The sequence below is a fragment of the Pseudochaenichthys georgianus genome, chromosome 24 (assembly GCF_902827115.2).
Source record: "Pseudochaenichthys georgianus chromosome 24, fPseGeo1.2, whole genome shotgun sequence".
NCBI lineage: Eukaryota > Metazoa > Chordata > Actinopteri > Perciformes > Channichthyidae > Pseudochaenichthys > Pseudochaenichthys georgianus.
The window spans coordinates 15,145,400-15,172,373 of record NC_047526.1 but is presented as its reverse complement, the minus strand read 5'-3'; the positions used below and the strand labels follow the sequence as shown (position 1 = coordinate 15,172,373).

General features: G+C 42.2%; 1 protein-coding gene across 2 annotated transcripts in view; it reads left to right on the top strand.

Annotated features, from left to right (window-relative positions):
• The window catches only part of mdga2a (MAM domain containing glycosylphosphatidylinositol anchor 2a), a 198,938-nt gene that overhangs the window by 121,620 nt on the left and 50,344 nt on the right, over nt 1-26,974 (top strand). The window contains exon 9 of one of the 2 annotated variants that reach the window (XM_034075704.2): nt 3,658-3,951. In XM_034075704.2, coding sequence (XP_033931595.1) covers nt 3,658-3,951 — 294 coding nt within the window. Of the gene's footprint in view, nt 1-3,630; nt 3,952-26,974 lie in introns of both variants that reach the window. The other variant, XM_034075703.2, reaches the window with a different exon arrangement.

Genomic DNA, 26,974 nt, shown 5'->3' with positions numbered 1-26,974 from the left:
GAGACATAAAACCACCTCAGCGCGCGCTGCACAAGCATACGCACACAGCGGGCATGCCCTGCAGGCATCACTGGCATTTGGAGGGCTTTGGCACCATGAGAGCACCGTGAAGACCAGGCTAGGTGCCGCGCTGAGCCTCTCAGTGGTCAGTCTCCCTCACAAAGGCACAGTCTTTACTTGGTAAAAGGGAGAAGGATGAAGAATGCAGCAAAAAAACGTATGTCTGTTTGTGTTTCCGTGATGCTGGGGAGAGAGACAATGGCAGCTGATGGCCAGTATTTGTGCTGCCAAACCCAATAGGCAGAACACTGTAATTGCTGGGCTGTGGAGAAGCTAGGTGTAATGATGGCAGCTCAGTGAATACACCTCTCCTCCACTAATGGATGCTTGCTGAACTCCCCTTTTCCTGACTGTCATTTCGCTGCTTCACTGTTTGGACCCAAGGATACATTCGGAAAAGTGGAGAAAATATGTTGTGGAAAGAAATATGTCAGCTCTTGACACCTGGCTGCCTCAGTCCAGACATTGTGCAAATACCAATCAGCGAGTGTGAGAGTGAAATGAGTGTCTGCTGTCATTGTCTCTGTGGAAGATCATTTTTGCTGCTCGGTTGGTGCCAAACATCATTGCCAAGAGTTGTGTGAATGACCAGTGTTCATTATCCCAGGCTAATGACACCAACATGTTTACTGTATGTATGTTTGTGTAAAGCCAAACAGCATTACATGTCGGCTGCAATGGCTGAAAAGGCCTATTCATCTGCAAAAGTATTTCCCGTGTACAGTAGAATTGGTTTAACGCTGCTATGAAAAATATCTAAACATTAACAGTGGATAAAATCGCTACATGTGAATGAAAGAGTGTCCATCATGAAGACTTTCTCACCAGTTATTATCACCCGAATACAGTTCTGCTTTAGTAGAAGCAAACGAGCTTATTCAGAATTATTATTGGAGTTGGTGAAGACGGGAAAGGGAAATTCATTTAGAATTGATATTCTTTATTTAGCCAGAAACACGCCTCCAAATGATGCTAACTGGTCCGTATCTTCATTAAAACATCTCTGTATGTTAACACATTTGCTATTTTAACTTATAGGGTGCTGTTGTTGTGCTTACAGATAATTTCCTTTGCCCTAAGGAAAGTACAAATAATTCAATAAGAGACGATTATGTGAATTGTTGCCTTATTCAGAGACTTTTCCAAATGTCTAAATCAATTATTATTCTGAGTTTCTATATTTTGTTCTTGAGTCAGGTAGTTTAAGCACAACCTTAGAAGCCGGGCTGCATGTTTTTTTGTATTAGTTCATAATCTACAATTCACATCTAGTTCCGCATACGGCTGTTCCAGCATTTTGAGTAAATACTTTTTGAGACACCTTGAGGACAAAAGAGATTACTGGCGGTTGCAAAGTTGAAGTAGCAGTTATATTGTTACCTCTCACCGAGACAGATATGGGGTTAAAAGAACTATAGCTGGACTCTTCTGGAAATTGCTAGCGATTTCATCACTATAAAACTTCATTGTTGCTTGACTTCATTCCAGCTGCAGCATTGTTTGGGCAGAATGGCAGTGCTTCGAAAATCATCAGGGAAGCATGACACGGTTTCATCATTGCTGAGAAGATGTTTACTCCTCGAATTGCTCGCTGTAAACTATTTTTGGGCGCACTTATACAAAATAGATTTGGAGTCATCTGATGGTTTTGACTTGCACAAAGATACATAAACACACACACACACACACACACACACACACACACACACACACACACACACAGAGCGCACTCTATGAGCCAGTGTACTTTGCCAGGTTTGCTAATTAAACAAATGTACTTGGCTAGCTTTCTTGATGAGGAACCAGACTGCCTAGTGTCCAACCTGCTAGTTTTCCTTCTTTCCAAAGTGAGAATACATAGATATATACACACACATTCACACACACACACATTCACTAAAACCTGCAAATGTGTCCAGCAATTTGCCACTACGCACTTATTTTATTATTCATTGTTCCTTTCAGCCAAGGCTCTTAGTGTCCGTTAAACAAAGGCAAACTATTTATTGGGTCATATTTTCTTACACGGACAGCAATAACGCTCTATCACCTTTGGAGTGCTCTGTTGTGAACTCTGAAATATATGATGCTGTGATGAGATTGAGTAGCCGCACGAGGAGGCGGGCGGAGAAGTATAAAGCTGCAGAGAGCGATGGTAATGATGGTGATGGTGATAAGAATTATGAATGTTGTAATCACGATGGCAAAATCCATCCTGGAAATAGTACTGGGATGAGAAAGCAATGTGATGATGAACATTATGATGGAAATGTGACAAGGATGATGATAATACTGTACTGCTGATGAGAATGGCAATGTTGACGATGATGTTGATGGCATCTTGGAAGGGCAATGCCTTGCTTAGGCAGATGTAGAGTACATAAAGTGTGTTTGTAGTTGGATTATTAGGTGGATACTTTAAGCTTCACATCAGCGATTTATAGCCTCTTTCTACTGCAAGAACTTTTCCAAGGGACTAGGGACTATTGCAGAAACCTTACTTTGAAATCAATCGGAAGACTCTGGTGACAAAACACTGCCGGCTGTGAGTCTGGCCCTGGAACTGTAGGGTGGGAGTTCACAGTGCTGAACCTCACGGATTGGTCAAACATAAGACTTCTGCAAACCTTCATTCCTACCGTAAGCAAGTACAAGGTGCCACTAGGATCAATACTAGGCCAAGGGGTCATTTATCGATGTGAAAGACAAACTTATATTGCCATGTTTACCAACTAATCAAAAGAAAGCAAGAGAGGGCTGAGAGTGCACATGAAACAAGTAAAGATGGGAAGAAAATCAAAGGAGTTAAAACGGGTGGCAGTTATCTTAGCTTCTCATACTGGACTGTAAGCAGGGAGAGACTGTCTCTGTTGAAAAGTTAAGCATATCATCAACGGTGTTGGTCTATAATCTTGGCCACAGTCAGAGACTACCTGGAGTTTTTGGTCACCTTGAGGTTGCCAGAAAACCGTGGGGGCGACTGCAGAAAATGTGTGTGACCGTGGCCAAAATTACTGATTAAACCAAGGACATATACAAAAACATTTTTTAAGTCCTGTCAATGAATCCATCCCTCTTAAAGTCCCACATTTCAGCTATATGTTCTTCTTATTTTTATAGTTTCTATACAGTTCTTCAGCTAGAGTGGAAAAGCAAACAAGGGCTCACAGTTCCTGACTTCCTAATATCTATAAATGATGGTCCAAAAAAGAGCATTTGTTGTTCATTTTCTTTGGCCATCATGGTCACAAAGTGTACTTGCTTGTCCGCTCTTCATTGCATTGTTCATTGTTTGCCATTGCTTGATTTGCATTGAACTTCCTCACTGCTGCCCATGATGGTTTTACTTCTGGTACATGATCAGATCGTTCAGTTCCAGCCATTAGCCATTACCGCTGCTAATATCTGCATGGTCCGTCCATATAAGCTATGTATGCTGCTGATATTCATTGCCATTGCAACTTGTTGGATGCTCATTCGCTTCCCCCCTCCATACCTTCCACACGACCCCTCTCCCAGTCGACGATTTCCTCTTACCCCGCCTGCTGACTTTCTAGAGCCCCATATCAGTCCCTCCTCTGTTTTTCTCTTTCTTAGTTCCCCCCAACCTGACAGTCCCTCGGGGCAAGTCCCCCCTGGTGACCCGCGAGGGTGACACAGTGGAGCTGGAGTGCCTTGTTTCAGGAAAGCCCAAACCCATCATCTTGTGGTCGAGAGCCGACAAGGAGGTGCCAATGCCGGACGGCAGCATGCAGATGGAGAGCTATGACGGCGTGCTGCGGATTGTCAATGTTTCCAGGGAGATGACGGGCTCGTACCGCTGCCAGACCAGCCAGTATAACGGGTTCAACGTGAAGCCCCGGGAGGCCGAGGTGGAGCTGATTGTACAATGTGAGTAAATGAAACTGTATGTGATGATGGGTGATGTGATTATCTAGGTGCGTTGAATGTTTCTCTGATTTATTTTCTGTGTTTGCAGTGTAATTAATCCTTATATTCAGGTCCAGTGTGACCAAAACTGAACATGCCTACATTTCTCTCCTTCCACGCCCATTCAATTTCCTTCTGAAGGCTGTACAATTAGTCCATACCCCTGGTGTCCTCAGCCAGGTCTGAGAGGAAACAGACTTTATCTGCTGACTGTGAACTGTGGCAAACTATTATTAACTGAGGTCAAAAGCCCTAGTTACAGATGTCCACACTTATTAGGGTCTTTGCATGTGTGTGTGTGTGTGTGTGTGTGTGTGTGTGTGTGTGTGTGTGTGTGTGTGTGTGTGTGTGTGTGTGTGTGTGTGTGTGTGTGTGTGTGTGTGTGTGTGTGTGTGTGTGTGTGTGTGTGTGTGTGTGTGTGTGTGTGTGTCTTTTGACGCTCAAGTTGGAGAAGGCCCAAAGAGTGTGTGCCATATCCCCGGTGCCTTAGACTCCCCACTACTGTCGCTCATTCTGAAACCTCTTCCTTTTCTTAAAATGTCACATTCAAAGATGGCTTAACGGCTAATTAGCAAGTGGCTAATTTATTCCCACTACTATTCATTCTCTATTCATTTATGGAGATTTGAATTGGAATATTTCGAATGAACATCAGGGATTCAAAGCGTTTTCACTCATTCAAGAGCTTGGGATGTTTTTCTCTGACGGAAAAAAAGAACAGAAGAAGGATAGGAAGGAAATTAAAGCGATCTATGTAGGGTGCTACCAATCTCTGGCAAGTGATTATAGGAAACAGAAAAAGTCTCATAGCCACAGTTTCATTGTTTTGCTCATGGCCTACTTAGTTAATCCGTACATTCTTCCTTCTGAACTAACCGTAATCTAGAAAGAAACTGTGCAACAGTGTGTCCGTTTTAAACTGCTCTGACATGCGTAGAAATTAACAAACTCTATGCTGACGACCATGTTTTAAATCTCCGCCCCCAGTGGACTTGCCAAACATCGGAATGCATAAAATATTTCAACAGATTTTGAAGTGTGAACAATAACACTGAATTATGGCCGCAGCTCAAGCTAGGTTTTGATTCAAGATGAACTCGACACACCCACGACCAATATTTTGATTGAAGAAGAACAAGAGCGGCCCCCATGCTGTTCTTTCTGACGAGGATTAGCCCATGACTGCCTTAATTTTTTACAACACTTTTTATGTTACTCGTTGTAACCCACTGGGCTGTGTTAAGAGTATTAATGAAGTTTTGATGTGCTTTGAAGAAGACTGTTACATTTTTGGCTGAATTGATTAGGGTTATGCAGCAGTGACAGCTCATATCAAAGGTTAGTGGTTTGCTACGCACGACTCCAAAAGTAAACAAAGGCTCTGGACTTTTTGGATGGCCTTCATTAATTTGAAACACTCGGTGGAGACACATTGTTGTGTAGATTAAAAAGAGATTAGTGGCAATGGCTTTTTTTAATATAAAAAATGCTGCTGTATGTTCACACTGAATCCTCATTTCTTTAAACAGTAGTACAAATAAAGGAACTAACACACATCCACATACTAACCCCTGCCTCAGTTGTATAAATGCAGTAAAAGAATGGATGATGCTGCCCTCCCCTCTGCCCCCTCTCAGCAGTGAGAGCAGTTAATGCCACAGGCAGCAATAGTTCACAGTGATTTTGCCTACCGTTTGGAAACCAGCAGGGGGCACGTACTGTATCATTTGTTCTCAAGGCAGCACAATTAGAGCAGTGAAAAGCAAATAAGCACTAACTGTCCAGAACCTTTTCAAAATACAGCGACAATTACTCAGCATGTATTAAAGCAAAAAAGTATTTATTTTTATTCTCCCTGCATCCGCAGCTGCTTTACTTTCTAAAGCTCCCTTTGCAAATCACTGACAGCCCAAAATAAAAATAAAAATATAAATAAAAATAATTCTTCTAATTGAGTAAAGGAGAATTCTCCTTATCAAATCAAAACTTGATTTAATAAGGAGCATATAAAATGTCCTCAAGCCGTAATATAATTATTACATTTATACAGTATCTAGGACTATTAAAGGTGGGGTAGGTAAGTTTGAGAAACCGGCTCGAGATACACTTTTTGTTATATTCCATGGAATGCCCTTAACATCCCGATAGCAATGAATATCTTAAGTGCTTTGACAAAAATCTATTAAAAAAATGCATCTGTGGAAGCCGTAGTACTGTAAAAAGCACGACCAATCATTTCAGCCGGCCCGGCTAAAATAACTGGATGGTCTACCTGCCTGTCAGCCTTCCATCTGTGCACAAACTTACCTCGTGCCCTCATTGGTCATGTGCGCGTTCGTGTGTGTTGGAGGAGGGGCTCTGTAAGGAAGTAGCAGATTTCTTCCGGCTGTGTATTTTCAAATTCTAGCCACTTGAGCTGGTTTCTCCAAAATTACCAACCCCACCTTTAAGTGGAAAAAGCAATATGTAATAACTACGATGCTAGGCATGAGACATAAATATTGAATTTATTGTTTATCTTTTGTGAGACGTCATATTAAATCCAAAAATGAACTCCCAATTTCCTAAACCCTTATGGCGTTCCAGCACCATCTGCCGCCATTTTAGCCAGTGTGCCCATGTTTCACCCGGCATGTGACCAAAGACTCTCTCTTTGCTATCTTTCGGCATTGAATCTATTTTTGGTTCCCACACTTTGCACCTGTGACGTGTAACATTCAATACAAGCATGCACTTATTAAACATGGCATAAAAATAATATTTTATTATGCATTTAAATTGATATTGACATTTTAAATCAACTTTATTGATCTAATGTGGCCCACCCAATTTCTTTTATTTGTCTTATTTCCATGTTTGGCTCTCAATGCTCTTAGCTATCATCCTGATCGGTTCACACAGACCTTTGTTGATACATGTTTTGAAGTTGGGAATACACATCTACATTTTTTTAGGAGATATGTTGTGACATCACCACATCCACCTTAGATATTGTGATTAAGAGACTATCGTTGGCTCAAAGTTACTTTGTGTGTTAACTAGTTAAAGGGGCCCTAATATGCTTATTTTCAGGTTTCATAATTGTATTTTTAGCCTCCCTGCCTCTTTTTACCCTCTGTCTGAAACCAGAGCCCAGTCTGCTCTCATATTTTAGCTGGCCGGCTCTGTTGTGATTAGTCAACGGCTTAGAAATGTCCTGCCCCTTAGCCTATCACATACACTGTGTTGGAGTGCTAACCAAAAGGAGCGTGAGTGTTACGTAGTGATGTCACAAGGCGTTTCAGGCAAGGTGGAGGGGAATATGTGGGAGAGAAATCCCCTCTGGAGGGAACTTTAGGAGTTGTGCCTTTGCAGACCATTTACATGCACAAAAACCTATAACACATTACAGGAAAGAGAAAACCCCCAAAAGCATCTAATTAGTGATGCTAGGTCAATCCTGCTGAAGACAAAAATGTCTCATATTCTTCCAACTCTGGCAGACCTTCATGCTGTACAATATATTATAAAACTGCTCAGGTAATGTAGGTGAAAGGTGCACACTGCAACACATTTCCACCTTAGGTGTAGAAAGGTATTTAAAAGGCAAAAAAAAACGACGAATGTTCAAGTGAAAAATCTGTCTAAATATCTGTTTTCCTCCAAAGTCTCCTCTGAAGGAGAAGACATCCAATGGCATTCTGCTAATATTCAATATTCATGAAATACAGAGAAGCTGTGCTGTATTAAATTAAACCAGTATATTCCGACACAAAGTATAGTTACATTGTGCAATCAGTACTAGCGAAGAAATGTGAACAAAATCGATAAATATTGGAAATATGACGGAGCCTTGGTGCAACTGGGATGCAACTCATCCACATTACGGACATCTGAGTATAGGAACACGAGGAGAGGAGGAGGTTAGTCAATATGTCCCTCCTCAGAGATCATAAGCAACAAAAAGAAGAGAACACAGATAGAAATAAAAATAACAAGAACGAATACAATAAATCAGACGGTACATTGAATCACAAACTGCCCCATTGTCTGGTATCACAGAGTGAATGAAAGAGCAAAGGAGGAAAAGGACCTTCAGACTATAAACTCAGGTGGCCCTCACCGGCTACTGAATGTACAATGAATGCAAAATAATTCAAAGATCCAAGTTTTATATTCATCACATACTTTCATGGCCTAGATCAATCCAAAGGGACATGGTGAATGCTTAGAAACAAACCTTTAGCTGTTTTTTCCAGAAGCAAAGGTGTTACTCCCACGAAAGTCCATGACCCTGTGTTAGAGTGGAGGTCAATCACAAGCCCTATAGCAAGATGTTCCATCTCTTCACCCAACCAGTGAAGGTCACCTCCTGTCACACGCTGCTGCTGCTGCTGCTGCTGCTGCTGCTGCTGCTGCTGCTGCTGCTGCTGCTGCTGCTGCTGCTGCTGCTGCTGCCCTCCCTGTCTCAGTGACAGTGGACAGAGATCACTTATGGCGCATTTCCACTGCAGGGCCTCGCACGGCTTAGTATGGTATAGTTAGGCCTTGGTAGGCCAGGCTCACTTTATACTGCGTTTCCATTACAGTTTAGGAACTGGGGTAGTAACTATAGTAATGCAGTGTAGGCGGAGCCGTGATGTCATCTTCAATGCGAACCACGAAACCAACGTGCTCACAGATCGAGCTCACAGCTCCTCATATCTGTTCAGAAACTAGACAAAAGTTAAACAAGTTCAAACCACAGACTGTCTGTGTCATGGCGAATGCAGTCGCTGGTTTATTTATGTCTGTATAGGCCGTTGTTGTGATTGTGGACGGTCGGAGCATATACTGCGTTAGCTTAGCCAAGCTCCATTTAGAAAACAAGCATTTTAAAAGGGTTTTTCGCCTGCCGTCTGTCTGCAGACTTGTCAAAGCATTAATTCATGGTTTTTACCGGTATCAGTATGTTGTTACTTCGGCATCATTTTGAAACGTGTATTACAATTAAATCACGGTAAAATATGTTCATTTTGTTATAGTTGCCAGCGATTCTCTCACTAGTTTAGCATACTCAGCCCGGTTATTGGCCCGGAAATAACTTCGATTTTGGAGAGCCAGAAAAACTGTGAATTAGTACCCGCTAGCCGGAACTACGCCTAGTGGAAACGCAACCAAAAACGGGCCGGGCACGGCACGGCACGCTTAAACCGTGCTCCGCGCTGTAGTGGAAATGCGCCATTAGACATACTGACTGTTGCTAGTGACACTTAAATGAAGAAGACATCAGGAGGTGTAATCTGTTCTCAGATGTAACAGCTTCAGCATACGTTTGCGTCATAGGAAGGCACACATCCATTCACTCCTAATAATTCTGCCTCCTCCTTCCAACCCGATTGTTTCTGAGAACCCAATTACTTCTTATTATGTGGTTTTATTTAAATAAAGCACCTTTCCTGCGCTACAGTTGTTGATGTCGTGCAGCACTTTCATCTGTTCGCCATCATCTTCAAAGCAGAACACCTAATGAAGAGGTTTATCCGGGCTTCTGTATTGATAAATCAATCATTCTGCTGTGTTCTCACTTCAGAGCCAGTTCTGTTCCTCTTCAGACTCTCGTTACTTATTAATACTATGCTTCAAAGCCCAAGTGTATGAAGCACAAACAATCTGTTTCTAGAGTTTTTGGATTGCTATGACACGTTTTCAGTGTTTCAGGGGAAATGTCCACCAAGTGTACACATCAACTGTTGGCCCTGTATTGTTTGCCAAATACATAGACCTTTGCTCATCTTTCCCAGCTTGTGAATTTACTTTATTAGCAGACTTCGGCCCCGCTTTTGTTGTTTGCTCAGTACTCTGTTTCGGTATGCCCCCCTCCCTCCCTCTTGGCCTGTCTCTTGGTGTGTAAGCACAAGCCAATCCCCCTGAGATGCTTTTCTCGCCTGCATTTCCAGGTCCCAGCGTGAGCCATCCGTCTTTGGTGGTGAGCCATGTGCAAAGCCGCGTTTAGTAACTTGATCAAGGGACCAAGGTACAGTCCTCTGAAGCAAAGAGCATTAGAGGCGTGAAGGAACGACTCTGGCAAGTCAACAGCTTTGATGTGTAAAAACCTGCATCTGTTGGCTGGCGGAGGCGCCTCCAGGAGGAGAGGTAGAGGGAAGGGAAGACGAATGCCTCCAGAGTCGTCGCTCTAATAGAATTGCAAACGCCAAATCCCAAGCTGTGACACCCTAATGTTCTTAGTCAAACTGACTTGGCATGGTCCAGGGGCTTGTGAGAGTGAAGAAGCAGGGAGAAATAGGAAGCATAGAGCAGTCTCTTGTCCTATATACCCCTGTCTGTCAGAGCGAGAGTTATCAAGCTCTACTCCCGCCCAGATGCACTGCTTTCTTTTATCCATACTTCCCTTCTGTTCCTCCTCACCTCACCCCTGACACCTGCCTGATGCCACAGAGCAATTGCCCCCCTGAGCGAGCAGTTGCTATCTGACATACATCAAAAAGTCACACCGGGATTAAGAGCTACTGTTTTAGCAAAAGTAATGAGCAGAATTACACGATTATTGTTTTTAATTAATTTCCCTTTCTGCATCAGGAAGGCCTGCGATGCTGGCCCCTGAGGCCCACTCTAATGTGAATCATATTAGAGCGATTCACATTAGCCTAACGCCAGCAAATTAATCTTTCGCATTACAGCAGGGCTCGCACACCGCATTTGGGGGATGAAATGTTAATAACCCTTTTTTATGGAACAATATTGAATTGATCAGCCGCATCAAATCCACACCAGAAAAGGTCAGTGAGTATGTAGGTTGTAAACAGAAGCCTGCTCACGGCCTAGACAGAATAATTTATAACTCGGTCAATGGCTGAGCTAAACCTATTAGTGGATCACCAGGCTTCTGCTGGCGCTGAGGAGTCTACATTGATTATCATTAATTGTATATTTAAATTAATAAATTATCCCCTATGTTTTAATAACAATATGGTAATGCAGACGCTGCTTAACTTCATTGTTTGATTGCAGCGGCTGTAGCGTGAGGAAAGGAAGAATCCTTGATGCAGAGCAGTGTTTCCTGCATTATAACACAATGATTCATTATAAATCAGCGGAATCAAAGTTATTATTATATATTCTGTATATATCAGTTTGACTAAATGTGTTTAAGGCTTGATATTGTAGGATGTTGCTCCACAAAGGTTATTCTCCCACAAGAACGCTTTCGCTTCCATACAAAACAAGGCCTTCATTTCTTTCATACTCCCAGATGCTGATGCTGAAGGCTGTGGTTTTAAAAACGTGATATATTTTTTAATGGAGCGCTGGTATGTCACAAGTTAAGCCGACATGTGTCAATAGGTAGTGAATACATTAATGTATCAACAAAGGAACAAGGTCTCTATTTCTAAGGTCGCATTCAAACCATAGACTGTATATATAAATGGACGTAGGGTCCGTGACGTCACCCATAGGATTCTGCAGAGTTGCCGAGAAGCCCTTAGTAGGCGGAGTCGGCCACTAACGGCTCGACAGTGACGTCAGAGTTCAACTCCCGCCTGCTCCAAATAAGGGCAAAGAGGCGGAGCCGAGGCGGGAGCTGCTGCCACCGAGCTGGAAGTTCCAGAATCCAGAGCTAGCTGAAGCTACCAAGCTAAGCTAACATGCTCCCCATCTGCACACTGCCGTCGCATTTTACGTTTCTAAGGTAAGCGGACATGAAACTATTCAGCAAAACGATAAATAATAATCTAAGTTATTGAGTTTTTAGCATAATACTTCAGAATCTTAAAACCCCTTAACGTTTGTATGCAATTGTGCTAAATTCAACACTGGAATCAAGCAAATATTAATATGTTTGCATGACATTAGTTATTTATATTTTGATATCACTTAATTACACGTTTAATATATTTAAGTCAAGCTAATGTACATGTGATGGTACTGTGATTGGCCTCCTCCAAACAGCATAATAACCAGACTGTATCATTAAAACTAAGTACCAGTTCTAGATCCTTGACTTTAGACAAACAATTCAAAAGACAAAATGTATTTAAAGACCAATCTTTATTTGAATGTGCCTCTTAACCTGATATTAGTTATACAGTAATAGTATTGACAATCTAAAAAAACTGAGCAACTCAACAGTCAACTTTGTGTTTCTTATTGTCCAAAGCATTGCCTTCCCGCGCTATGCGCGCGACCTGTAAGTGTTTGTGTTACGTGTGACCTGGGCATTCTGATGAGAGTGATAGATGACAGTGTGCCAGGAGGTTGCTGTTTCAACGAGCATTGGCTAGCAGAAGACAAATACAAGCGAACTCGATTGAACACCTTCATGCCGATCTAGATCCCTCCGCTTCGCGTCGGGCTCCTGATCAGCCTGTCGGTGTTCTTTTCCCCATAATGACCGCGCTGCTGCACATTATCCCGCTTATTACATGGCCACATTCTCAACAAAGTAACGACATGACTCCCAATATTAATTGAAATGCTTTTGTGGATTTTGAAAATGATTTTATTGATTTAAAAAATAGTTGTATGTATTTAAATTGACTTGCATCCGCTAAGAAAAATAGTCCGTTGTTACTGTTTGAACTAACGTAGCAACGGCAGGAACTGCTTCGATAGCGTTTTTGAGGAGCTTTTTGATTACAGATTTGAAAAAATCGTTGCTTGCTTTAAAAGTAGAACAATTCATTATGTCAAACCTTGGGAAGTATCTAGATATCCCTGCCCTAATGCCAAAGTAACTGGCAACTGAATATGTGTCGCCGTCTGACCTATGTCTGGACCGCTGCGTAAAAATAATAATAATAATAATAATAATAATATATTTATATATATATAAGCGCACTTTTCATTTGCGTAAACAAAACTCAAAGTGCTACAAAATTAAAAATTAAAAGGGTGAAACAAAACAACAATACAAAAAAACAATTAAAACAACATAATAAAAGCTGTAACATTCATGCCCGCATGGCATAATGTGGGGGATTTAAAAATCTAGTTAAAAGCTATTCTAAAAAGATGCGTTTTTAGGCCTTTTTTGAAAGCCTCCACAGTCTGTGGTGTCCTCAGCTGGCTTGGGAGGGCATTCCACAATCTCGGAGCAGCGGAGCAGAAGGCTCGGTCTCCCATGGTCTTCAGTTTTGTCCTTGGTGGGATGAGGAGGTTTGCCTTTACTGAACGTAGGTTCCTCGTGGAGGTTTGTAGGGTGAGCAATTCCTTGATGTAGGAGGGAGCATTTCCATATATGCACTGATGAGTGAAGAGGGTGATTTTGTAGTCAATCCTGAGTGAGACCGGGAGCCAGTGCAGTGATTTGAGGATGGGTGTGATGTGTTCGTACTTCCGCACTCTCATCAGGATCCTAGCAGCTGTGTTTTGGATGTATTGCAGCTTCTGGATGTTCTTGCTAGGAATCCCAATGAGAAGTGCGTTACAGTAGTCTAGCCTGGAGGAGACAAAGGCGTGGACAAGCTTTTCAGCATCTGGCAGACTGAGTGTGGGGCGGAGTTTCGCAATATTTCTCAGGTGGTAGAAAGAGGTCTTGCATATTTGCTTGATGTGGGCCTCAAAGGTCAGGTGAGGATCCATTTTAACTCCCAGATTGGTAACCGTTGTTGAGAGTGGAATGTTCTGACCGGAGAAGGTGATGCTGGTGATGGCAGATGAACAGACCTGATGTGGAGTGCCAATAAGAATGGCTTCAGTCTTGGAGCTGTTTAGCTGGAGGAAGTTGTGCTTCATCCACACCTTTATCTCCTCCAGGCATGTGGTTATTGTGGATGATGGCAGAGGTGCAGAGGGTGTTGGGTTTGCTCTGATGTAGAGTTGTGTGTCATCAGCATAGCAATGGAAAGATATTCCATGCCGGCTGATGACACGACCAAGGGGGGATATGTATATGGTGAAAAGGGTGGGGCCAAGGACTGATCCTTGGGGGACACCGCAAGTCACAGAGTGAGTTCTTGATTTAGCCGCTCCCAAGGTGACGTGCTCAGTCCTCCCGGTGAGATAGGAGGTGAACCAGTTTAAGGCAGAGTCAGAGAGTCCAATTGTAGTGTGAAGACGGTGGAGTAGGATGTCATGGTCGACGGTATCAAATGCTGCAGTTAGATCCAGGAGGATGAGGAGAGATGGAGATCCGGTGTCAGCTGTCATCAGCAGGTCATTGGTCACCCTGACTAAGGCAGTTTCTGTACTGTGGCCCTGGCGGAAACCAGACTGGAATTTTTCAAAGAGTTTATTCAGTGTTAGATGTTCCTGGATCTGAATGGCAACTACTTTCTCCAGTACCTTGGATAGGAATTAGGGATGTCCCGATCACCTTTTTTTGCTCCCGATCCCGATCATTTGATTTTGACAATCTGCCGATACCGATTTTTCCCGATCCGATCTTTATGCAATGCATTAAGAGAAAAAAAGGTAACAGATAACGGCTGGTCATCCAACGCGATGAACTCAGCTATCTTGGCTGTTTTTGGGCCTTTTCACTGTTCTGGGGCAGTTTCTCTTTCCTTTTAAAAGTCTCTGAAAGTGTCAGTTGTTTCAGTGCCGTTGCCTGAGTGGCCGCTGTGTACTCGCCGTGTTGTTGTTGGTGTTTGTTTCTCAGGTGGCGTGTTAGTTTGGTCGTGTTGAACGTAGCTCTGTTCTTTCCACCGCGCGGAACCTCCGCCTTGCAAACATTGCATCTGGCTGTTGCACTGCCTTCGCTTTCAATTTTATAATACTTCCAAACTCCTGACATTTGCTCTGTCCCGACTCCCGAGTCACCAGCTGAACGTAGCCTCTCGTTAACTTGCTGCTACTATTAGACACTGCGCCCACTCTGTTGCCAGATTTCAGAGAAATAAGCAACCAGGTCTATGAAAACAAGCCCAAAGAAAGCAACACATACATGATGTTGTGTAATTTTAAACCAAAACTAAGTCCTCAGGATGACTTTAAGACGTGAACATGGTCATTTTTGTTTTGTAACATTAAATTAAAAAAAAATTTCTCCCGATCCCCGATTTTTTGAAAATCACGTGATCGGCTCCGATCCCCGATCACGTGATCGGATCGGGACATCTCTAATAGGAATGGCAGGTTGGAGATGGGTCTGTAATTGGCTAGGACTTCAGGGTCTAAAGTGGGTTTTTTGAGGAGTGGTTTGATGACAGCAGCTTTTAATGGTGGTGGAACATGACCAGACTGGATGGACTGGTTTATCACTGAAGTGATCAGCGGACTTATGGCATCAATGTTCGATTTAACCAAAGCTGTGGGAAAGGGGTCCAGGGCACAGGTGGAGGGTTTCATCTTTTTGATGATGGCCTCAACTTCATGTTAGTGAAGCAGCAAAGAGGCTGGGTCGGTCCAGGCTGGGGGTTGACGGTCAGAGCAGCGGAGTTTGTGAGGAGAGAGCGGATGGTCTCTACCTTTTTCCTGAAAAATGTGATGAAATTATCACACTGCTCCACTGTGGTGTCTTTGTGTAGCGGAGTCTGAGGTTTGAGGAGATGGTTTATGGTGGAAAAAAGTAGCTTGGAGTTGCCAGGGCAATTGTTGATGATGGCGGAGTAGAATTTTGACCGTGTGTCTCTGAGGGACTTTGCGTAGGCATTTTGGTGGTCCCGGTATGCCTGTCTGTGAACAGAGAGGCCTGAAGCCTTGAAGCGCCGCTCAAGGACACGCCCCGCTGTCTTCATTTTCCTCAGCTCGCAGGTGTACCAGGGGGCTGACCGTGAGAAAGTGACTGTTCTAGTTTTGACAGGGGCGTGGAGATCCAGGAGACTGCTCAGAGATGTATTGTAAAAATCCACAGATTCATTTACTGATGTAGGAGTTATTGTGGAGAGATGCTGGAGATCCGAGGTCATAAAAAGGAGGGTTTCTGCCCGTTACTTCTCTGCTGTTTTCTTGTCGCTCTTGTCTTGTCAGTTAGTTTCAGTCAAACTGTATACAGTTCAATCGAACGGACTTCTTTGTGCAGATGTGAGCGTCCTTAACAACGGTCAATAAATCCTTGACAGCGGTCTGTCTGTTCTTGATTAAAAAACGTGTCACGTGTTTTGAATTGACCAATCAGAATCGAGTATTCAACAAAGCCATGTAATAATGTTTTTTAACGGACGTTGTCTGATTATATAATCATATGTATGTTGATCTCCAGACTAACAGCAGCATGAGAATAACCTGCCGAAAGTGCCGATGCTCCATGGTGGAGGCTCCGCTAGAAATTGCCGGGATTTGCGTTTGTACCCCCTTAATGTCTGACCAATGGTTGAACAGCATTTCCGAGCACATGACTTGTGTTTAAAGTTTATAGTCCGTTTGAGTTTTGCCCGTGTGAACGCAAACCGAACCTTCTGAAAAATGAAACAATGTAACAAACTGTCCTCTGGTGCTCACCAGAGAGCGGACTATTAGGTGTGAATGCACCCTCAAACCTAATAGTCCGCTTCTCTGGTGCGCACCAGATGACAGTTTGTTACATTGTTTCATTTTTCAGAAGGTTCGGTTTGCGTTCACACGGGCAAAACTCAAACGGACTATAGAGTGGCGAAGTCCCTCCCCTTCCGGTGGACCTCCATGGGACCTTATTTCGGAAAAAAACATGTATAGAAGTCAATGGAGAGAGAAAGATTATCTTTCGATCCCGTTTGAATTGTGCCACGAATTACACATATGATGTTTGTCAATTTAAAAGATAATTTTGCAAGTCAAAAAAAAAAAATGTGTCGTAAAACTGTGAAGTAACACATTTGTTTGTGTGAAACGCTCAATGAACTACATCTCTGGTCTTGCAGAACAACACATGTCACCAAGATGGCCGTCACTACTGTCTTGTCAACAAAACGATACACCCTCACTATCACCAGTGATGTACCTGAACGCGTTCAATGAACGATCGTTCATGAACGCGTTCATATTTTGGGCGAACGTGAACTGAACGTACTGTATTTCCGCTAGATGAACGTAATTGAGAACGCGTTCATTCTCAGCGCTGTATAACGGCGTTCAAAAGTGCGTTCAAAAGTGCATTCATTCTCAGCACTGTATTATAACGGCGTTCAAAAGTGTGCCAGATTTCATATGCCTTTCAGCCGAAAACCCAGTTAAAACACACCGTAAAGAGGCTTCAAAATAATGCGGAAAACCACCCAATCTGGCAACAGCAAGCTGCCTGTGACGCGTACGCGCCTGTCACCCCTGGCTGTCGCACTAAAATATAAATATACTAAATATATCAGACTCCTCACAACAAACAATGTGGAACCGCGGAACCGGCGAGCATTGAATGAATGAATTAGTATGGACTAAGCCGAGAGCAGCTGCAGCAGCACTCGCTCAGAGTGAGACTCTACGGCAGGGGTGGGGAACCTCCGGCCTCCGGGCCGTATACGGCCCACGAGACAATTTGGTACGGCCCTCGAGGTAATTTATAAACACACGCAAAGAATAAAAAAATGAAAGAAATCTAGACCGCAAAAAAATTAAACAAGCTAGTGCCTGTTTTTCCTGGCCAAGGTCAGGGTCCTTGAACACAACACGAGCCTAACGTGTCATCACGTGGTATATGTCTCGACTGACAGGGTGCAGTTCTGACGGAGAGCACCAGAACGCCAATCCAGGGCTGAAGTCGAATAGTCCATTTAGCTTAGGAACCTTCCTAAAGGAGTGAAATGACCCGGAAGTCCCTCAGTGGCAGCCATGATAAGTGCCGTTCGAATTCTCTAGAATGATGAGAATGATAGGAAAGGAGGTTTCAAACTTCCTTTATAACCTCCTTTAGCTTAGGAACCACTGGACCTCCCTAACTGACAGGAGAAGCGAAAATGCTGCCCCACAATGCCTTGCAGCCGCAGCATTTGCCGTCACTCAACAGTCGGCCGTTCACGGAAACAACCGATTATGACCGAGAAATTATATCATGAAAGTTACGGTGCTTATTAAGCATTTTAAAACATAGGTGGTAAGTTGCCAAAGTGCTTTGTTTTGAACGTTCATCAGTATTATAATCAAAAAGAGAAATATGAACGTTAGTTTTTACTGAAATTATCAAATAAAGTCAACATTTCACTGAGCTGTGTGGGGTTTGTTCAACTTTTAAAAGATGTTTGAATGGTGATATACACAGTGATAGATGTTAAGGACTAACGTTTATAATAAATACATCTGTATTGATTTTAAGATCTTTAGTTCATACAATCATACGTATTGGGATCATTAGTATTAATGTGGACCGGAGGGAGAGGGTGATGAGCATAAGTTTCACTTTCCTTTTTTATTTCAATTCCAACTTTGGTCATGAAGAATATGTTTCTCTGTTGTCCACGTTCATAAAGCAAAGCAGCAGCATCAGAGCACGGTGCAGAGTCTCTCGATGAGTCCGTCGTTCTTATTAAACATCCATGTTGTAGTCCGCTGTATAGAAAACTGTGGTTTCCATAGTTTCCCCACAGCAGCAGACGCACACAATGACGTCCGCTGGCGCATCATAAACACGTCGGATAGTGAAAGTGCATTCGGATTCTCTAAAGTACCGCAGTCTCTTCTCCTAAGTCCTTTTGAATTCTCCTATCCACTATCCCTTAACCCCGTGACGTTTCACTCAGAGGTCAAGGAATAGACGATAGGGTTAGAATTTAGGAGCTGATTTTTAAACTATCCGACTGCAGCCCGAGCTGTCCGACTTCAGGCGAGCTTTTTGAGACCTCTCCGGCTGCGATCGGCTATTCTCGTCTACTTTCGAGGCGAGCCGCAGCTCGTCTCAAACAAGCCTATTAGCTGCACATCAGCTCTATCCTGTGGCAGCACATGGGCTGAAGTCGAATAGTCCATTTAGCTTAGGAACCTTCCTAAAGGAGTGAAATGACCCGGAAGTCCCTCAGTGGCAGCCATGATAAGTGCCGTTCGAATTCTCTAGAATGATGAGAATGATAGGAAAGGAGGTTTCAAACTTCCTTTATAACCTCCTTTAGCTTAGGAACCACTGGACCTCCCTAACTGACAGGAGAAGCGAAAATGCTGCCCCACAATGCCTTGCAGCCGCAGCATTTGCCGTCACTCAACAGTCGGCCGTTCACGGAAACAACCGATTATGACCGAGAAATTATATCATGAAAGTTACGGTGCTTATTAAGCATTTTAAAACATAGGTGGTAAGTTGCCAAAGTGCTTTGTTTTGAACGTTCATCAGTATTATAATCAAAAAGAGAAATATGAACGTTAGTTTTTACTGAAATTATCAAATAAAGTCAACATTTCAGTCTTTACTGAGCTGTGTGGGGTTTGTTCAACTTTTAAAAGATGTTTGAATGGTGATATACACAGTGATAGATGTTAAGGACTAACGTTTATAATAAATACATCTGTATTGATTTTAAGATCTTTAGTTCATACAATCATACGTATTGGGATCATTTGTATTAATGTGGACCGGAGGGAGAGGGTGACGAGCATAACTTTCACTTTCCTTTTTTATTTCAATTCCAACTTTGGTCATGAAGAATATGTTTCTCTGTTGTCCACGTTCATAAAGCAAAGCAGCAGCATCAGAGCACGGTGCAGAGTCTCTAGATGAGTTTACTTCCCTCGTTCTTATTAAACATCCATGTTGTCGTCCGCTGTAGAAAACTGTGGTTTCCATAGTTTCCCCACAGCAGCAGACGCACACAATCACGTCCGCTGCTGCATCATAAACACGTCGGATAGTGAAAGTGCATTCGTATTCTCTAAAGTACCGCAGTCTCTTCTCCTAAGTCCTTTTTAATTCTCCTATCCACTATCCCTTAACCCCGTGACGTTTCACTCAGAGGTCAAGGAATAGACGATAGGGTTAGAACTTAGGAGCTGATTTTTAAACTATCCGACTGCAGCCCAGCACTTCAGCAATTGCAGTACCGATAAGTCCATACACATGCCGCAGTTTCTGCGTGTCTGTGTCTTTAGTTGAAAGCCCAGTGGCGATCTGCTAATCTGTCATACTGATCAGACAGTCAATAACTGTGTTGTTATTAGCATCTGGTTAGCTAGCTATGCTAACGAATATAAGAAGCTTTGTCTACAACCAGTGAGGTAAAGGCACATCTTTATATGATCATTATAGTTATAAAAAAAACAAGAGAATAAAGTAAACAGGTATAAAATACTATATGACAGTTATTAATAAAGAAGAATACAGTTTCAAAGGGGAGTGATTTGTCAAATATCCATAAATTAAAAGAAAATCTGCTTACAGTTGTGTTTGGGTGTTGAGAGATGTGTCCATAGATCTCCTAATGTTGCTCTCATAGTGCAAACAATCTTGCCAGGGGAGCATGCCCCCCGGACCCCCCTAGAGGAGGTTAGGTCCCCCCCCCACTTAAATCATGTTCACATGGATAGGAAACTAAATACATTTGCACACATCTTGTGTCCATATCTTTCTGTGTTGGTGGTCACGCCACACCGTGCACGTGCATGCATACGCGAGTCATGGTGAGATATCTGGATTAAGAGGTTGCTTTTTCTTTGCACAGAATGAAATGAATGGGCTGTGATTTTAGTTTTTTTAAGCAGTGGTCAATAACTTGTACGGCCCTCTGAGGATATTGTAAACATTGAAATGGCCCATTAACTTCGTACAGGAGACAAATAATAGCTCGCAGCAACGTATTGAAAAAATAACTATGAACTATAAATTAGTTCATTTTTGAAACCATGAACTTTAGTTCAAAATTTTGAATTATGAACTATGAACTGAACTAGTTCATTTTAAAATGTGTGAACTGTGAACTGAACTAGTTCATGTAGAAAGTGAACTTTCCCAACACTGACTATCACCACAATGAAACACGTCCTGAAGAATGTCATGCAAAGCTGCCTGCCTGCCTTCCTTTGATTCTCTCTGAACTGCCTGGTCTTTTTAATGTTTAATGTCAACCATTTATGCAGATAGCATGAAGTAGAAAAGATCGGCAATCGCCGATGCTAGCATTAACATTTCTCCCCAGGGCTTAAATTGTGTATTATAGAATGATCACACCGGTGACAGTACTCTTCAAAGGGTTCACGAAATATGACTCTTACTGTTTAACATTTTGGGTTACTTAATGTTACTTCATATTAAGGCTAATAAAAATTACAAGGCTGTAATGCTAACTAACGTGCTAGCTACTAGCTAGGTAGCTAACTTGATCCAGCCACTCCTGGTCCTTTCATCAGACGGGAAGCGAAAGAACGCGCAAAACCCATTGCTGGTATGATAACAACCTGGTACTAAGCACACAGGCATCTTGTTAAAGTTATGTTATCTTAGCCAGCGCCATATAGATAGATTATATCTATATGGATTATATCTATATGGCGCTGATTTTAGCTATCTCTTAGTGGAGGAAAACAATTGTGACATCACTTACTCTGGGATTTGTAGTCTTTCTAGTTGCGTGTTTTTCATAGTCTTATATTTCAACAGTTTTACGACAAACTGTGACTTTTTTGACATGGAAATGATTTTTAAGATTGACAAACATCATATGTGTAATTCATGGCACAATTCAAACGGGATCGAAAGATACGTTTTCTCTCTCCATTGACTTCAATACATATTTGTTCCGCTCCCCTTCCGGTGGACCTCCATGGGACCTTATTTCGAAAAAATTATGTATTGAAGTCAATGGAGAGAGAAAGATTATCTTTCGATCCCGTTTGAATTGTGCCACGAATTAAACATATGATGTTTGTCAATTTAAAAGATCATTTTGCAAGTCAAAAAAAAAAAATGTGTCGTAAAACTGTGAAGTAACACATTTGTTTGTGTGAAACGCTCAATGAACTACATCTCTGGTCTCGCAGAACAACACACGTCACCAAGATGGCCGTCACTACTGTCTTGTCAACAAAACGATATACCCTCACTATCACCACAATGAAACACGTCCTGAAGAATGTCATGCAAAGCTGCCTGCCTGCCTTCCTTTGATTCTCTCTGAACTGCCTGGTCTTTTTAATGTTTAATGTCAACCATTTGTGCAGATAGCATGAAATAGAAAAGATCGGCGATCGCCGATGCTAGCGTAGATGGGCGTGACTTCGCCACTCTATAAACTTTAAACACAAGTCACGTGCACGTAAATGCTGTTCAACAATTGGTCAGACATTAAGGGGGTAAAAACGCAAATCCCGGCAATTTCTACCGGAGCCTCCGCCATGGAGCATCGGCAGGTTATTTTCATGCTGCTGTTAATCTGGAGAGCACATCAACAGACTCTAGTGGACAGCACATATGATGATATAATCAGACGACGTGCGTTAAAAAACATTATAACATATTCGAAGTCAACTTTATTATATTATAAATGTATCATAATGAGAGACGTTGTGCAGTAAGGAGGGGCGTTTCACCAACAACAGGTGACTCTTACTTTTATGTAGGCTACAGTTGACGGAGCATTTTCACTTTACACAACATTGTTCAACACTTCATTCGGCTTCACTCTTTCGCTAAAGATTTTGAAGACATCCGCCTTCTTGTAAATCGTAAACACTACGAGTTCACTTGCAAGCGGTCCGAGACCACCTGTTTTAGGCGGACCAGAGTCCGGTTGTTTAGTTCACTTCAGAGGTCTCGGACTGCGCACACAGACTCAAACAAACCGCACCAAGCGGGTGAACGCACCAGAGTTCGATTCAACCGGACTATACAAGGCTGGCGTGAATGTGACCTAATAACATCCTGTTCCCTTTTTAATACTAATGCATCACTTCTTCAATGTTTACCTGTAGTATAATTTCAATTGACACTGTGCTAAATCCATCATTTCAAGATGGAGTGCCATGCCGAGCGTTCCACTTTGCCTTTTGAATGAATGAAACACTTCCTCCAGAATGTTCAAATTAAAAGTAATGCAATATTCTTATGAAGGAGAAGATGAAAAATATATGTTTTGTTGACGTCAGCCTAAGGTTAGGTGGTACAGTAAAGAAGATCAAGTGTGTTTTAATAACAGTGTAAAAGAAAATTGTCATATTGTTGTTAAGGGAACTGCTGTGGACACTTTCTTAATTTAGCATGTTTGTGAAATGTTGTAGTTGGCTCCAGGTTAAATAATTAACCTGTCATGTTGACATTGTTTTTACGATCATTATTTGAATACCAGTTTATGTATAAAAAATAAGTGGACCATTACTCTGAACTTCCCTGAGTACCTTTCAAATGCAGATTCCTGATACCATTTTAGTAGTTATATTTAAGAGGAATTTTGGTTACATGACTTTTATATGGAGGATTTCCATATTGTTGTATTAGTACTTGAACATAAATCAAAGGTCTGAGTAGTAAGCCATATTATATTGAAATGTATTCATTTAAGATTAACCCCTTGAGATTAACCATCTCGTTTTCAATGGGGTCCTAACATATAGTAGAAACAGCAGAAAAGTTACAAGAAAACTAAAACAAACCAAACAACGACAGACAACACAAAAAACAGATACAAATTCTGACATAACCACTGTGCATACAATGCAATACATACAGCAATCAAATCAAGTTTTTTTTATAAAGCACATTTAAAAGCAATTTTTGGTCGAGCCAAAGTGCTGTACATGTAATAAAAACTACTACAATCACAATAAAAGACAATAAATTACAACAGATATATAATAGTCAGAATAGTCAGGTGTCATACTCAGCTCTGACTAGAAGGCCAGGGAGAAGAAGAAGTGTGTCTTTAGTAAGGATTTAAAAACCCTACGGCCCGTCCACACACAGGCATGAAACAAATCTTTCAAAGGTTCGCCCATTCACTTGAATGGGGTGACGTAGAAGATTTGTAATCTTCGCCAAACTGCATTGTGGGGAGCGGAGCATGGCTTTGCAAGCATCGTGAGCATCAAAAGTTGAGCAATGTTCAACTTTTGATGCTCCTGATGCTTTCGAAGCTGGCATCAGCCAATCAAATCCCGTTTAGGCAAATCCCGCCAGTACAAGCGCTAGCCAATCAAACCGCGTGCAAGCTGGGAGAGCCAGACCGCAGTTCATTTCCTCATATTCCAAACTAGAAATTACGTTAGCAAATCACCCGGTTCTTTACGACCAGAACTATTTACCAGGATACAAACCGGAGGAACCAGGCATGGAGGGAAGTGGCAGAGACAGTGGGTGAAACTGGTAGGTTTTCGCCTGTTTGGGGATTTTATATCCAGTTTACTTCGTTTTAACATTGCTCTTGCTTTGTATGTCGGGGGCGGGAGATTCATGTGATTGGTTGTTGGTTGCCTTGGGCGAGTGAAATCGCCAAGCTTCAGACACGCCCAGCATCAAGATTTGTCATGCCTGCCTGGGTATACAGCAATACAACAATACATAAATATAAACTTATTAAACAAAAAAAGAAGACAAAGCACTTTTGAACATTTGAAAATAAGTATCTTTGGTGGCAATTCATTCCAGTCTGAAGGAGCTTTGAACCTAAAATATATTGTACCAACTGTTTAGGATACTGAGGGAGTGGAGTTAAAGAAGTATTCTGTGGAGAGACTACAATTATATATGGAGGAAAACGGTACTAAAAACTGTTGTAGATAGTGCTGATAGAATACATTTAAATAAGAGTTGCAGCCAGTTAATATGTCTTCTTGTATTGAGTGGAGGCCATTTTAGTGAGCTATACATAAACAGTAATGAGTCATGTAGTGACATCCAAGAGAAAAACTTAAAGAGATAATTGGATGCTTTGTTGAGGGGTTGGAGGTCAGTTTTGGATGCATTTTGATAAATAACATCAGCATCATCCAATAATTTGTGAGGCAAATGTATTTCCGACAGTGGGTGTGAAGCAGTTTTTTGAACATAACAAACTAGTCCCAACATATTTGTTTTGGCAGCATAAACAGAATATTCAATAATGGTTTATATGTGAGCTCAGTCAAGCCATAGCCCCCTTTTTTTTATTTGACGAAAACAGGATGAAAGAAAAACAACAAAAGAACATCTAAGAGTGAATGCAGTTGCACATACACACTTCTCACACACACACACACACACACACACACACACACACACACACACACACACACACACACACACACACACACACACACACACACACACACACACACACACACACACACACACACACACTACAGTACAGTTTACTCTTGCAGGCTTGCCTAAAGGTGTTCCCTGTCCTTTTCTTGATGCACTCCCCTGAAGCGCTTGGAAAAATGAAACCCATTCTCACTGAAGTTGAAGTTTATTGAAAAGCAGTCAAGCGGTATTTCAGTAATGCAGGTGCACGCATGCACACAAAAATCCCCCTTTGCCTGCCACACACGCTCAGAAACACACATGCATATTTCCCCCATGTATACCCGGGTCTTTGTTCTGTCCTCCGGCCTGTGTGGACCTTGGGGAGAAGCCCTCCGTGCTCCATAAATGTTGTTTTTATCCACATTACTGTCAAAGTATCCACCAGTGACTGATGATGGATTACATCTCAGCGAGTGCACAGGGTTTTCCCTCAGCCGGTGACTTACAGCAACTCCTCACCCTCGCTGCTACACTAAACATGCCGAGCGCTGCTCAGGGAATATCACGCAGGACCTTTTCGCTCCTTTCTCCTCATGTTCGCTGGTCAGCTGTTTCACAGGAGATGCACAGAGGGGATATGAGGCATATGCCCATGTTTAAAAAGATGTTTTGGTTATATAAGAACATTTTTCTTCTTCTTTTCAATTTTCAGCAGACCCAATCCTTGTCTTCATTTGTCTTTTTGTGTCAATGGAAATGCGCTTACTGCAATTTGGTGTAGTGCCACTCAATTAGCTTCAGACCCTTCTCTTGGAGTCAGAAAAAGGAAATCGGATGCGGGTAAAAGCCCAGGCAAGGCTCATTTGAAGGAGGAACTGATGTTTCATTTACCTGAGATGAAAGCTGCTTTACTCTCCACCTTGTGAACAGCAGCAGGAGAGGGAGGCAAACTTTTTATTTTTTCAGTCCAACCTCTTGGAATATTTGTTTACTTTTTTCTTTCATCCTGCGTGCCATTAATCATTGTAGCTCCTGATTTCTGGGTTTGTGTTTTTTTGTGATAATTAGCATCCAAAGCAAGAAAGTGAAATCACACTTTTGCAAACAGCATGGTGTGTTACAGCCTACGTTTCCCAGGGCACCTCACTCGCCTCTATAACCTGCTCGGCTCTCTGCTGAGGTAATACACGGAAAAACAGAAATGAAAGTTAGATAAAGGGGCTCTATTATGCTTTTTAGGGATTTTCCCTTTCCCGTAGTGTGTTGTGTCTCCAGAGGGAGCCCCCCCCCCTGCATGAAACACCTCCATTGGACCCCTCTGTTTACTTCCGTAACATAATGACATCACTATGTAACAGTCGCCCTTCTATTGTCTATCATCTAACACATTGTGTGTGATTTGCTAAGGGACGGGACACCTCTAAACGGTTAACCAATCACGACAGAGCCAGCTAACCAATCAGAGCAGACTGGGCTCTGGTTTCAGAGAGAGGCTAAAAAGAGGTGCTGCAGCACAGGCAGTATGAGAACCATAAAGAGCTTTTTGAACATTAAAGCATGGAAACATGTCACAGTAGAGCACATTATGTCAAACTCAAGGCCCGTGGTAGATTTAATTTTGGCCCGCAGGATAATTTCTAATTACTATTAGATCTGGCCCACTGGTATATTGCACGCACACCTTCACTCAATCCTGAGCTCAGAGCCTGACCCCAAACATTGGTGAACTTGCACCCAAGATGAGATGCCAAGTATCGGCTTGAACTATATCACAGAGCAGCAAACTGAGTTTAATGGATGTTTCCTTCTGCACTTTCTTTCTTGCGACAACAGGGCATGTTTGGTTTTTTCTTTGAGGGAAATAGTTTTTTTGAAGCTGTTGTTGGCCTGTGGAAAAATGTAATCATAAGAAATGACTCCGGAAAAGCTGCAGATAGAGCCATAAGAAATGAATGCAACTGATTATTTAATGTTTAATGTTGTTTTTATCGGCAATAATTTAAGCTCTGTTAGTTCCAG